At 48.1% G+C, this 14,967-nt stretch overlaps 1 protein-coding gene across 2 annotated transcripts in view; it reads left to right on the forward strand.

The window, feature by feature from the left end:
• Window positions 1-231: 231 nt before the first annotated feature.
• Window positions 232-14,967, forward strand: part of LOC148021923 (uncharacterized) — a 59,963-nt gene continuing 45,227 nt past the window's right edge. Inside the window, exons 1-2 of one of the 2 annotated variants that reach the window (XM_087697459.1) lie at window positions 232-357; window positions 496-662. In XM_087697459.1, coding sequence (XP_087553585.1) covers window positions 517-662 — 146 coding nt within the window. In that variant the 5' untranslated portion in view covers window positions 232-357; window positions 496-516. Of the gene's footprint in view, window positions 377-495; window positions 663-14,967 lie in introns of both variants that reach the window. The other variant, XM_087697460.1, reaches the window with a different exon arrangement.

The following is a 14,967-nucleotide window of genomic DNA, read 5'->3' on the forward strand; positions in this document are numbered from 1 at the left end:
GCCTCTTAGCAAAGAAGTTCTAGTCAATATGTGTAAAGAGGATACGCTTGCTCTACTAGATAAACTTAGAAAAAAGGGACATGTGTACAAGGTAGCCTTTCGTAGGCTCACTAAGTGTAGATAAGCATGTAGCAATGCCTGTCCATCTCTAGATGTCTTTTTTTCATTCTCAATAAATAAACTACGCACTATTAAAAAAAAAAAGATGTAAACATCGCAAAGTGTGGTTAGCAAGCCAGCCGACCAAGCTAGTGTCTATGTCTATGTAGTAATCGATTGGACAATCTGTAGGTGACGTTGTTTGAGACGAGAAGTCGAATGACAAGGCAATAATCTCTAATTTGCGTGATACGCGAGGTTCGACGTCCAGTCGCATGTACTTTCTTTCAAGACAAGGATTGCCATTGAAAACGCCGTTTGCCATGTTGTTCCACGATCTCATCAAAATAGCCTAGTGCCAAACTGGACAATCACTCGTTTGTTTTTGTTTTGTAGAGAAGCGTAGGGCCTACAGCTATGGCAAACAGTGCGGTGAGGGGCACCAATCGAAGGATCGGCATCTGCACTCTGTGCGGCTTGATCGTGCTCATGGTCGCCGGCGTGGTTCTGGTGCAGAAAATGTGGTCCGTCCACTCGGACTTGAGGGATGCACGCAACAATGCGTAAGCGTCTCTCTCTTTCTCTCTCTCTCTCTCTCACACACACACACAAGTTCTCCATTGTGAGAAGATAACGCTTCGTAATCTTTGGGGAAGGTTCTGATCTCCTCCTTGGATGGTCTTGTATTTATGTACGACGAAGGCGAACTGGGCTTATGATTAGCATCTCCTCTGCCCGAAACGTTTCAGAGACGAATGGCACTTGTGCGTTTCCAGGTGTTATCGTAGTAATGTATTGTAGGGCGCACAAAACCTTCAGGATACAAATACACAGATGATAGTGTTACAACATGAAAGGAAAATTTTGTAGTTAAAATCAGAAATGCTTGTAATATCAATTAGTTCCTATTCGGGAATACAATCCATATAAATGTCTGTATATTTCAACCTGGTACAGAGATGACGGTCATCTACACAATTGGAGGTATTGTTTCCATGGAGTTAGCATGGAAATACTGCAGAGTTTGGAGGCCAAGATTTCTGCTTCAGAGAAACCTTTAATGCAGAGCATCTGCTTAGGACACTGTTGGTTGCAGAGAATGATGGCTGAGATAGGATTTGGAGAGTCAGAGCTACCTGGCCATAGCCAAGAATCTTGCATTTCATGCTTGCACAAAGTACATTGAGATCTAGTATCACTATGTTCAGGGCACGTCTAGGAGGGGAGCTGGAGCTTGTCTACTGTCCCACAATGGACAATATGGTGGATATCATCTTTCAGCATATTCAGTGTTTAATGAAGATAAAGATGATAATGAACTTGTGGGTAACATGTCTAAGTTGGATAAGGATTGCATGATGGCATTTTTGAAAGAGTATGCTGATTGCTCTTCACAGTCAATACTAGGACAATTGCCAACTGAAAGGCCCATCAAGTTCAAAGGGCTTAGCACATTAAATGTGGATGGGCATACACCAATTAATGGGCAGGGACAAGAGGATACTTAATTTTCAGCCAATTATTAATTGCTGAAAGTTAAGTCTAGAGGCTGAGTTCCACTTTAGAAGCTGTGCCACTTGGCAGCCAAGGGGAGAACATGGCATGCAAACTGAGGGAAGGCTGTCGGGGGACTGGTTGAGGCTGTGCAAAGCCATTTTGGAGGTGGACAATAGTTGAGAGAGGGGATTGCAGTTACTAGGAAGTCCAGGAGCCGTAATCGATTGTTCCAGGAGGCCCCAAGACTGCAGACAACAGCATCTACAAGCTCTAGGGCTGCAGGTAACCTATCCAGAGGCTGTAGACAGTAGGTGACAACATTCCTAGGGCTGTAGGGAGTAGGGGACTAGTGTTGTTAACCCTCAAACGAACAAAGGTGGAAAATCCGGAAAAGCTGGAGCAGAAGACAATGCTAAAGCAAAAGTGAAACGAAAGACGAAGGCGCGCCAAGAAAAATATGGAAACACAAGATGCGCAGAAAAGTCCTAAATAGGGGGAAAAAGGCGCACAAGGAAAAGCGCAAGTCAATACTTTTATAAAAGAGCGCAAGCGCATCATGATTTAATTTAAAAAGCGCCGGGCTCTCACCCGTGCAATTTGTAAATGTAGAAGGGCGGTGGAAAGGAAGCTAGGAAGATAGAAGGACAATGGGAAAAAGAGCCTAGGCCACGGCCGGGCATGTAAAAAAAGGAGATAAGGGGATGACCGTCCAAAAGGGATTTAGGGTTTTGTATATAAAGTTGAAAAGTGAATGAGAAGCTCATTTTTGTGTGTGGCCAAAAGTGGCTCTTCTCTTCTTCTTCTTGCTTGCTTGAGCTTGTGCTTGAGAGGGAGTGTGAGAGCATGAGGGAGTGAGTGTGTGAGGGTGAGGGACCGGGGAGGAGAAGCTCTCCATCTTCCCCTCTCTTCTTCTCTTCTCTTCTCTTCCCTTGTCTTGCTCGTGGCTATGGAGCTTGGAGCGTGGAGCTTGAGGATGGAGCTTGCTTGAAGCTTGCACTTGGATCGTGGAGCTACCGGAGTGCGCGGGAGAGGAGGTAACTCGATCGGCATGGAGGTAAGCTCACTACACTCATAGGATCGAGGGCGTGTTGGCTATGTAAGAGGTAGCCATTAGTGCTCGGCTTGGAACGCTTGAAACAATAAGCTGTGTGGGTCTTGGCGGTTGAGCAAAAGCTCCCACATTTTGGTTCTGTTGCCGGGACCAACGGATTCAAGCCTTGAGCGCTTGCGCGTTTCGAATCGAGCATCGAAGTAAGGGTTTTTCCCGAAACGGTGCTTGAGGTAGATAGTGTCAGAGTGCAGCGGTGCGGAAGCGTAGGACTGAGAGAGAGAGAGAATGCAGAGAGAGAAGAGAGAAAGATACAGTGGACGATGAAAATCTGCTGTATAAAGGATGCTGAATACAAAGATATGCAGATATATACACGGGCGCAGTGCGCTAGACTGCGTGTCTCCACCTCGACGATGCAACCTGCTGTCCACCTCGAAGTCCGCTGCAGTCTGCACTGTCTGCTGTCTGAAATCTGCGAACAGAGACGGAATCTGCGCGTGTCACCGGTCTGTAATCTGCGAGCAGAGAAGTGTGCCAGACTGCTGAGAATGTCGAGTATAAATAGCCGAAAAACCGGGGGAAATAGGGCGCCAGAAATGGCCAGGCGGCTGCATTAAATGCAGCCGACTGGCTGCTGCAGGTCGGACTGCCACGTGGCAGTCCGACTGTGCAGTCCGACTGCACCAGCCTGCTGCCCCTGATCAGGCTATGACCTGATATCTAACACCCCCTCTCAGAGCCTGGGTAGGGCAGAAGCCTGAGGGATCTGGAATGTCTCCGAAGGAGAGCCTGAGGAAGCGCCTTCGTAAACAAATCCGCAAGATTGTCCTCCGTCTTGCAGTACTTCACAGTGATGGTCTCATCCAGAAGCTTTTCTCGGATGAAGTGGTACTGGATCTCGATGTGCTTCGTCCGGGCATGAAAAACAGGATTCCTGGCCAAGGCAATGCAACTCTCATTGTCACATTGCAGCAAAGTAGGACGAGTCTGGGAGCACCCAAGCTCCTCCAATAGTCACCGAAGCCACACAACCTCGCATGTGGTGGAAGACGCGGCCCGATACTCTGCCTCAGTAGACGAAAGGGCTACCGTGGGCTGCTTCTTGCTACTCCATGAAATAACATCTGCACCCAAGGTAAAACAGTAACCTGTAGTAGACCGCCTGTGGTCCACATCACCGGCCCAATCCGAGTTGCTCCAACCTGCAAGTACAAGATCTGACCCATCTGTCCCTGCGGGGTAATGAATCCCTAAATCAGACGTCCCCCTCAAATACCGAAGTATCCTCTGAGCAGCCTGCCAATGCACCGTCTTAGGTTCACTCATGAACCCTGCCAAGAGCCCAACAGCAAAACATAGATCAACCCTCGTGTTGAGAAGCCAAATCAAGGACCCAATCAACTGACGATAGCGGGACGCATCCGCCAAAGGAGAAGCTGAATGGGAAGTGGCCTTCCAGTTCGGATCCATAGGAGTAGATAGAGCCCGACAATCCTCCATCTCAAAAGACACCAAGAGCTCCTGTACATATCTCTGTTGAGAGATAAAGATCCCCCTCTGAGACTGATAAATCTCATGGCCCAAAAAGAAATGGAGTAGACCCAAGTCCGTCATCTCGAACGTCCGATGTAAAGTTTACTTCGTCTCTTGGACCTGCTGTGCAGCATCACCTGTGACAATCAAATCATCAACATATAAGACAAACAGTACACAACCATCCTCGGAAGTGTGAACATACAGCTGCGGATCGGCCTTGGACCCGGCCTTGGACCGCCGATATCCCAACTGAGACTGGAGGAACGAATCAATCTTCTCGTTCCATGCACGCGGAGCCTGCTTGAGGCCATACAAGGCCTTCTTCAACCTGTAGACTTTTCCATCTGAAGATCCAAAGCCAGAAGGCTGCTCAACATAGATCTCCTCCTTCAAATCACCATTGAGGAAGGCCGACTTCACATCCAACTAATAAACAGGCCATCTCCTATGGCCAGCCAAAGCAAGAACAGCTCTAATGGTCGCCATACGAGCTGTGGGGGCAAAAGTATCATGACAGTCAATACCTGGGCACTGTGCAAAACCTTTAGCAACAAGGCGAGCCTTGTGCTTATCCAAAGTACCATCGCTGAGGTATTTGGTCTTGAAGACCCACTTGACTCCAATCACCTTCTTCTTCGGGGGGCGAGGCACGAGTGACCAAGTGCCATTCCTCTCAATAGCCTCCAACTCGGCTTCCATAGCTTTCTTCCATGGTGCGGACTGTAAAGCCTCCTTTACGGAGGTGGGCTCTTGATCCTGCATAACACGGGTCATCAAACAATAGTTGGAGCAAACAAGCTCCGTAGAATGTGCCTGGTGCCTCGGTGACCGCCGCGGACCATCCTGCAGTCCCCACTCCTCAGGAACCCCCTCGATCCCTGAATCACGGAGTGTGTCACGGGCCCAGCGAGGAGGAGGCCGAACCTCCCCTCGTCTTTCTCCATCAGCAGAAGACTCTGGAATATCCATCGGTGGTAACTCATCAGAAGTGTCCGGTGGAACCGTAGACTCTGTGTCAGAAACAGAATCATAATCAAAAGGCACGGGCTCCAGTGGAACTGTAGAAGGAGCCCAACTCTCCCCTGGATCTCCAAGAACGGGATGCTCCTCACCCGTTGAAGTAGCCGGAACCTCCACAAACCGCACATCACGGCTAGTGTACACATCCCGCTTGACGGGATCATACAGTCGGTAGCCTTGGGACTGAGAGCTGTAGCCAACAAATACCTGTTTTCGGGAAGCTGCTTCAAATTTATCACGGTGAGCCTTGGGAATGGGAACATAGGCATCACACCCAAAGACCCGAAAGTAAGAAACATCTGGCTTCGTCCCAAAATAAGCCTCAAATGGGGTCATCCCTTCCACGGCCGAAGTAGGGGATCGATTAAGGATGTGAACTGCAGTAGCCACAGCCTCGGCCCACAGAACCTGAGGGGTCTGTTGGTGCTCCATCATGGTGCGCGCCATCTCGATCACACTGCGGTTCTTCCGTTCAAGAATACCATTTTCTTGAGGAGTGTTGGTATTGGCAAACTCCTGGTGAATTCCTCTATCTGCACAAAACCGAGCAAACTCATTAGAAACAAATTCACCTCCCTTGTCGGATCGCAAGGTCTTCAACTTCCGGCCCGATCGGTTCTCCTCAAAGAGAAGCCAATCCTTGAAGTGCGAGAAAGCTTCTGACTTTAATGCCAAAAAATAGGCCCATGTCATCCTGCTATAGTCATCCACGATCAGCATGAAGTACGAGCTCCCACGCAAGGACTCATTCCTCATAGGGCCACATAGATCCGTAAATACTAGCTCCATCGGTGAAGTAGACTGCTGCGAAGGTGTGTGGGGAATGGCATCTCTATGCTGCTTCCCCCGAATGCAGGAGACACATGGCTGCTGGCTCACCACTATATCCGGCAACCCTCGAACAAGCTGTCCACGTGACGCCCTCCGAAGATAGTCATAGTTAAGGTGACCAAACCGAGCATGCCATAACTCTGACTGTGACTGAGAGGTAAGAAGAAGAGTAGAGAGGGCGGTGGAAAACTTCAGTTTGTAAATGCCGTTCTCCTCATATCCGGATGAGAGAACCTTCCTCGATCCACGATCAAGGACTCGCACCGTAGTACTGTCAAACTCCACCAAAAGACCAAGGGAGCAAATCTTATGAACTGAAAGGAGATGGTACCCTAAGCCTGGTACATGCAAAACCTCTGAGGTATGGGTACCACCTCGTCCATCCGGAATAAGCTGCATCTTACCCCGACCGGCAATAGATACTGAAGAGCTGTCTCCAATGAGAATCTGCCCACGTGAGGGTCGCAACTGGGCAACACCATCTGATGAAGGAGTCATGTGCCGTGAGGCACCACTATCAACAATCCACTCTCGAGCTTGGGGAGCCGCCATCGCAGCATCAGAAGCATTCGGTGAAGCGTCCTCAATGACAGCTAGATGAAGAAATGCAGCTGATGAGGGTGCAGCCACCGCTCCAGAATCCTTGATGTCCTTCTTCTTGTTGTCCTTCGTGTCTTTGTCAAGGCAATCCTTCTTCCAATGGCCAGTCTTTCCACAAATATGGCATGTGGAGTCTTTGTCCTTGTCCTTCTTGGACTTGTTATCCCCCTTCTTCTTCTTCTTTTGGTCCTTCCCCTTCTTCTGAGAGGCTTGACCTGTCAGCGCCTCCGACTTGGAAGCATTCTGTCCCTTTAACTGTTCCTCTTGGTCCAAGACCATAGGAACCAACTCTTCCCACCGAAGAGTAGACTCTCGCCCCGAAGCAATAAGGGCAGAGTAAAATGTACCGAATCGTGGCGGCAACTGGGACAATAGTGTGATCGCGAAAACTCAAACTTCCTCCGCGTCAAACAGCAGTAAACAGCAGCAAATCCACCACCTGTACTCCTTTCCTGTGCGCCCACACTCGTTTCAGCCTTGTTCCAAGGCGCAGCCCTCCTGTCTGCCCTTAAACGCAAAAAAACGCAAATTTATGTCGCGATGGAAACTCCTCTTCAAGTTGATTCTGCGCTCAGTCAGCCCTCAAACACTGCTCTGATACCATGTCAGAGTGCAGCGGTGCGGAAGCGTAGGACTGAGAGAGAGAGAACGCAGAGAGACAAGAGAGAAAGAGACAGTGGACGATGAAAATCTGCTGTATAAAGGATGCTGAATACAAAGATATGCAGATATATACACGGGCTCAGTGCGCTGGACTGCGTGTCTCCACCTCGACGATGCAACCTGCTGTCCACCTCGAAGTCCGCTGCAGTCTGCACTGTCTGCTGTCTGAAATCTGCGAACAGAGACGGAATCTGCGCGTGTCACCGGTCTGTAATCTGCGAGCAGAGAAGTGTGCCAGACTGCTGAGAATGTCGGGTATAAATAGCCGAAAAACCGGGGGAAATAGGGCGCCAGAAATGGCCAGGCGGCTGCATTAAATGCAGCCGACTGGCTGCTGTAGGTCGGACTGCCACGTGGCAGTCTGACTGTGCAGTCCGACTGCCAGTCCGGCTGCACCAGCCTGCTGCCCCTGATCAGGCTATGACCTGATCTCTAACAGATAGATAGGAAGCGAGGGAGTTTGAGGAGGTATTCGATCTTCTTAGCAAGTAGATTTTTGGTTTTTTGGATTTGGAAAAACATATTGCAGTAGTATAGGTGATTGCTTTGTGATTTGTATGCATTAGGATAGGAAAAAACAAAGAAAAAGAAGAAAAACAAGCATTAGGGTTTCTGCTGTCATAACAGGGCATGAGGGTTTGATTCGTTTGGCGATTTGCATTTTGGAGTTTATTGGCCAATCCAGGTATATACGGCTCTTCCCCTCCATCCATAGCTTTGATCTGGAGGTGTGTATGATAGGCCGTGACTTGAATCGTGTGATTCGAGCGATTTATCGTTGCGCCGGCCAAAATCGCGCCGCGTTCGGATCGTCCGAGTGACGACGATTTTGGGCCGAGTCCCAGAATTGGCCCTCGGCCCACTACCGCTCAGACCACTCAACTTGGACACCCACTGTTCGGCCTATCTGAATCGACCATTCAGACCAACTTCAAAATTAGGCCTCGGCCCATTGGACTCGGCCCACTGGACTCGGCCCTCGGCCCACTCGGCCCGTGGACAACCAGACTCGGACTGGCCGAATTTGATATTCGGACCAGTTACATTTAACCCTTTCTACTCGGCCCTCGGACGGTCCGAATCGGACACTTGGCCCCTGCAATTCGGACTTGTTGGGTTGAATTTAGATTTTTTTTTCAAATTTTAACCTGTAGACCCTGAAACTGACCGAGAGACCATATAGAGCCGAAACCATATCATAGATCGATCACTGGGCTGAAACTTAGAGCAAGTAGTTCAAAATTTGGCTATGAATGGTCATTCAAATTGCGCATGGTGTTTACCCTAACGGCCTTGCAGACCGGGGGGGCTGCCCTCCCCCCCTCGCCCCTCCCCCCCTCTCCCTCCCTCTCTCCCCCCCCCCCCCCCCCCTTCTCCCCTCCCCGGGACCCTCGCAGAGAGGGCTCTCTCCGCACCTCCCTCGAGTAGGTTGGAGAGAAAACGCACGCCGTGACAGGTCCTCCAAAATAGACCCTAGTGTAGTAATGACTCTACACGAGCATGGATTCTCACTTGCAAAAGAGCAACCAAAAGCCTGTATCCGAACAAAGACAAACAGAGACCCTAGAACCTCATTGGGCCCATCTAGCCAACAAGGGTAAAAAGGCCACACTGCAAAAACACATACGTATTGCATTCGGACTGCATTTAGTCAAAGCGGAAAGCAACAACATCAAGCTACAATAGCGAGAATGACTAGATATGACAGTCCTGACGATAGATGCTCCTTGAATAGCACTGCATTGATGATCCAAGACACTAGTGGAGAATCCACATCTGGTCGTGTAGTTGGGGACTCAAGGGCATTTGTCAGAAGGCTTAAATTTACAAGCCAAGACCCGAAAGATGAAGACATAGTACCACCTGCTTATCTTAGGGTTAAACTCACCGCGAAAAGAGAGCATACACTTGACACTACCGGGTGTAAGGATAGTCACGACCTTTAGCAAGGGTGACCTCATCGAACCTCGAGGGAAAGGCAAGGAAGGTGCTGACATAACAGTCAAGCCTACTAATGAGAGAAAGGACTTGTTGGAAGAGTTGATACAAGCACAGGTCGAACAACGAGAACTAGTGAGTGAGGCCATGCCTGAAACAAGAAGGTCAAGAGACAATGCCAAGGACGGGCTTTGGACTTACAAATATCGTAGAAGACCCCAAAGGAAGCCCAAGCCTTATAGACGAATGCATTGATGGAGAGCCAATGCAACGCCGAGATGGATATCCAAAGCGTTGCTACGTACTCAAGGGTATTATGCAGGTAACCGATGGATTTGGGTACCAAAACCCCCTGCTAAACCACCTCTATCAGCTGAAGGCCAGATTGCATCAAAAGCAACGAGGCAGAGGATGAAATCTAAGAGAAACTCCAGGTCTCGAGGTAAGAAACCAAACATGAGTGTTCGAAAGAAAGAGCCTTAGCCTAGTATGCTTAATAAGCAGATGCCATATGTAACCATTGAGCCTGCACAAAGACCATTAGTGCTCAAGGAGCTTTTGACTTCCCAAGAGGATAGTGAGCACCAGAGGCACAACGCTGCTCGTGAGAAGGCTGATTGCTCAACAAAGCAAATGGCACAATCGTCTAAAAGCCTCAAGCAAATCATTCAGCCAGTGCCAAGTCCACCTAAGAGTCCTAGATCTCCTACACCCTCTTTTCCCAAACGGACACAGGAAGCACAACAGCGGTTGTCAAGGACGACTGCTCAATCCCAATCTCTATCTTCATCTAAGCTTCCAAATGTCCAAGAGGTGGGACATGACACCGGCTGTAGCTCTCGGCCCAAGGATATGCCTGTGCAACCTAATGTGACTAGATCAACTCATGCTCGATCCACACAGGTGAATGCTCAAAGGGCAACAAAAGACACGACCACTTCCGATCGCCCTAGGGACTTGATACCACAATCCACCAAGAGTAGCCGGCCCACTGGACTAGCTGCTACTACCTCCAATTAGGGATCACAACAGTCACAACCCCTGGCCGTGACAACACCCCTTGCGGAACGTGTCCTTAGCAGTTCACTTGTGGAGGAGGTGCCGTAACCAGCATCCTTGACAACTCCAGCACTTCCAAAGTGCTTAAAGCCTAAGCTGGAGGAGTTAAACAGAAGGGAATTTACTGAAGAGCTAGACTCTCCAAAAAGAGAGACAGTTGCACCCTCACAACCTAGCGAGACTATTCAGCAGGCCACGGCTATGCCCCATGAGGACACACTCGAGAAAGAGAATGCTGAGGCCCAGCCAAGCACATCAACGACTGACCTAGTTCAAGGTCCCGAGTCTTCAAGGGATACACCTCGATTGCCTAAGAAAAAGAAGAGAAAAGAAAGAAAACAACAACGGCAGTTGCAAGTGGCTGTTGACCCTAAGAAGATTGAAACCGAGAGTGCCGAAGAGCTGAGGAATAAAGCATCGAGACCATCCACCAATGAATCCATTGATGTCTCTCCTAATAGCGGTGAAACCTCAGACACATCCGTGTGCTCTGAAAAATCAAAGCAGCCGTTACCATCAATGGTTGCTTTCAATACTCAATCCACCGACAATAGAACTTGCATTGACCAATCGAGTGGATGCAACGTTGTCACAACAGGGTGACAAATTTATACCAGTCACATCCAAGGAGAACCATGACGCAATAACAAAGCCTCGAGAGAAACATGGAAACCCCGAGAGCATAAGAAATCCTAGCGTTGACCAATCTTGCTTATTTAGGCTTGAGCCCCCAGCTATGCTAAAGCCCATGCAAACTCCTAGAACCTTGCATGAGATGGCAACCGAGCAAGCCCTCGTTGAACATAGAATTGTCGCAGAATGCTTAACTGAGTTGGATGCTAAGCTCAAGGTGTTCGCACGTGTCTACGTCCTTGCGGACATGGGTGCATTCCCTAAGGAGTAGCTTGGAGAATACTTGCCATTTTCCCTATCCTGGGAAGAGCAAGAACATCTTAACGAGCACTATGACAGGCTCTTGCATGAACGCATGCGACTCATCTCTGATGAGGAAGCCGACGAACTACGCTTAACTGTAACATTCAATGATGCGCTCTGCCAACGAACTACGCTTAACTGTAACATTCAATGATGCGCTCTGCCAACCAAATCTCTTAGAGATAGAGCAGCTAAAGCAACAATCAGAGGGTCGAAGTCAATTTGAAAAACGTTGGTTTAAAACTCGCGTTGCAATGGCTGAACTAGGAGCCCAGATTATGACAGTCTCAGAGGAGCGATTGGCCAAATGGCGGTCTTAAAGAGACCCAACCTATGTGGCACCAACTTCCTTTCGAGTGCTGATTGCCATTCGGGGTACGGACTTAGCTGGAACTAGCCAAGAGAACTCTTTGGCTGATAAGGTTCTCACTGAGGAGGAGCTACATATTGCAAGTAGACTCGGACAAGGTACCATGATACTTGACGTTGCAAAATACCTGATGTTATTAAGAAGGCTACCACGAGTACTGGATGCATGTGCCACACTCCAGTACAATCCCGAGTTCTACAATTGGTTTTTATCCTCGTGAAGTGACATGGATTTGTAAATATGTATATAAATAAACAATGACTTTTGTGACCATGTATAGATAAGATTAACACACACAAGCAATGATAGTCAAGCGCAGGGAGAAGAGTTGGGTTTGACAGGTTGAGCTCCTCAGGTCCTCCTCTCACCACGCATTTAGAAGTCGTGTGACCATTCCCGCCTCTCCAGGAGGAGGGCATGCAACCTTTATTATCGCCATACGAAGCTCTGATCAACATCTCTGATGGTGTAGATGGGGCACTGTCCCTTTCTATACACCTTTCCTCTTTTTCGGTCTATCCTTTCAGGGATGAGCCCTACTCCACTCTATGACAACCAGTCCACGTAACTTACCATAAGCCAAGTTCTGCTAATGGCTGGAGGCAAAACGAACATCATCATGGGGGCCCTCCCTCTACAATAAACATTGCATGCCTCACCTCTCCCCTCATCATATGCGCTTGATAACCCACTGTATAATCCCTTCCATTGAAATAGTTTCATCCTGTCTCAAGGCCTAATCCTTGGTTCGCATTTTGCAGGTCCCCCTACGGTAGCCGACATGGAGCACCCAGTGTAGTTGGCTTGCAAGGATGCTATCCGCCATCGAAGGGAGTATGTAGCACAAGCTCCTTTGCCGGAATGCTACGTACCTACCCTTAAAAGGTATGCAAAGAAACGAGGCCCTAAATGACACCGCCCAGGACGTAGGCCGAAAACCCCCCAAGCCAAGAGGACGAGAGCTCAAGGGAGCACACAAGGCGTAACAATACCGGTCGTGCGGGCCCCCAACAGACACTCAGACACCAGGTGCTCGAAAGAGGAGAGAGCAGCTCGAGACAAGCAGGAATTTGACTCATTGTTTAAAAGCATTTTGGAAACAGTTGCGGCCAGGGACTACACCATCCGGGTCCTAGTCGACAGCTTCCCTGCCCAACCTCACAGGAGCCTTGCACCAGCAGAACCTCAGTCGCCCGACCACCCGGACTCGCCTCGCCTCGTACAAATAGTGTAGCCCCATGTTGTATAAAAGGCTTAGCAAACGCTACCTGGCCATGACTTTTTGTCTTTAAATGGTTAAGTGCTGACAGGTTCCCCAATTGTACAAACTTTTTATATTTGCGTTTAATATATTTAACGTCTTTAGCAAAAGAAAAAGCTAATCAAGTGCAGGTGATAAGTATGTAAGTCAACACCATGGAATTCAGATAAGTGATGTCTCCTTGCGTTGCACTGGTTTATTATAGTTGCGGCATATATCGTGCATGTACTCTCATGAAGTGACAAGTGGATGCAGGATGATACAGGTCTTTGTGCGAAAGTGTTTGATGCCCAAGTCACCGCAAGACCACCGACCCTACAAAGAGCCGCGACAAAGCCACGCTGCCGAAAGCGAAAATCACCCTTGTCAACCGCCCACATCGCATGGCCCAAAGCATAGTCATGGGCTACGCTCTCTTTCTGGGTCAAGCTCTACAGTTGGCTCACGGTAGTTGTTGCCTCAATTTTACCGACATCGCGTGTCGCAAAGAGGTTTGCAATATCTCAAGTGTATCTCCCCTTCTTAACAACTGCTTCTCTAATAACGAGGCCAAGGCACAATCATCACTGTAATATCCATTTCTTGAGCCTTCGAAGCTTGGCATTCCCCAACCCATTGAAAGGCTGAAAGCCTCAACATATTGCAATGGTTGTACTCAGGCAAGCTGCACTTTTGGGATCCGTTTGAGTAAGATACACTCTAACACCCACTCCTTCAGCCACCTTGTCCAGTCCTAGTGACACAGAGGTTCGAGGCTCGCTGACTTTATAATCTTCATAATCATTATTCATTCATTAGAATTCACAGATCATCTTCTCCATGTTGTCGTACACTTTTGCATTTTTGTGGTGTTTGCCATATTGTTTCTTTACATGTGACTCTAATACATTTGTTGGATCTTATGCTTAAGTGTATACACAAACTCTTAGCAAGTGAATTGTGTGTGTGTGTGTGTGTCTCTCTCTCTCTCTCTCTCTCTCTCTCTACACACACACACACACACACACACACACACACACACACACACATATATATATATATATATATATATATATATATATATAGAGGCCAAAATTGGCCTATGAGACAAAACCACGTGCCTAGACATCCAAGTATGATGTGCTAAAAGATGGTCAATACTATACTGTGAAATTGTGAAAAGAAGCTAAGGTAATGTACAATACAAAATAGTGCCCATGTAGGGATACAATAGGAGGATCAAGCAATAAATGTCTAGCTATGCGATTGAATGAGTTACAAATATCTATTTCCACCCAGGTAGGATTGGTGGGTATAGTATGTCATACATCCTTGATGAAATAAGTATGAGGTGGCATCTGGACTGATCATTTAGCTTTGTCATGTGTTGCTTATGTCGTAGGGGGATCTCCCTCATCTCTCCCTAGTGTAGCCTTTGTGTCTAGTACCCCTATATTCATGGTCGGCGTGCTGCTTTGATCACTTCACCTCTGTGGACTGTCACCCTTATTCGTGTGGCTGTTGTGTGTGGAGTCACTATTTGGAAACAATTTGTAATTTAATTGATGTCCCTCTCTCTGGATGGTGCTTGCTTGTAACAATGATGTACATAGCCTTTGAATCTTGACTAAAAGCTTGCCTAGGTGGCTCTAGTCTAGGGACTCCATGACTAGTTTGAAGGATGTGTTTCATCCAAATAGTGTGGGGTATCTAGCTTGGATTGTGCTATAGGCTCTACATTTGTAGATATAGTACTCCTTGCTCTCCACTTCCTTTTGGCATAGTTTGAGGGATGTGTCTCCTCCAAATAGCGTGCAGTATCAAGCTTGGATTGTGCTATAGACCGCATTTGTAGATATAGTGATCCTCTTGTTAGCAATGAGCATATCATGGGTTATGATGGCAGGCCAACTAGGTCTTTATGTAGCAGCTTGCTTGCTTTTCATGTTTGTTCATCACTTTTCTTTGTGGCAATTGGCATGCTTTGTGAGGCAAGCTTGACTAGTTGCTTTGCAACTTGTTCATTGGTTGTTACTTTCTTTTGGCTATATTTAGCCCTCTCCCACATTTGTATTATTATTGTAGACTCCATCATGTGGGGAGAGAGAGAGAGGGGGGAGGGGGCTC

The sequence above is a fragment of the Lygodium microphyllum genome, chromosome 17, assembly GCF_053477565.2.
Source record: "Lygodium microphyllum isolate KBCC chromosome 17, Lygodium_microphyllum_v1.1.10, whole genome shotgun sequence".
Lineage (NCBI taxonomy): Eukaryota > Viridiplantae > Streptophyta > Polypodiopsida > Schizaeales > Lygodiaceae > Lygodium > Lygodium microphyllum.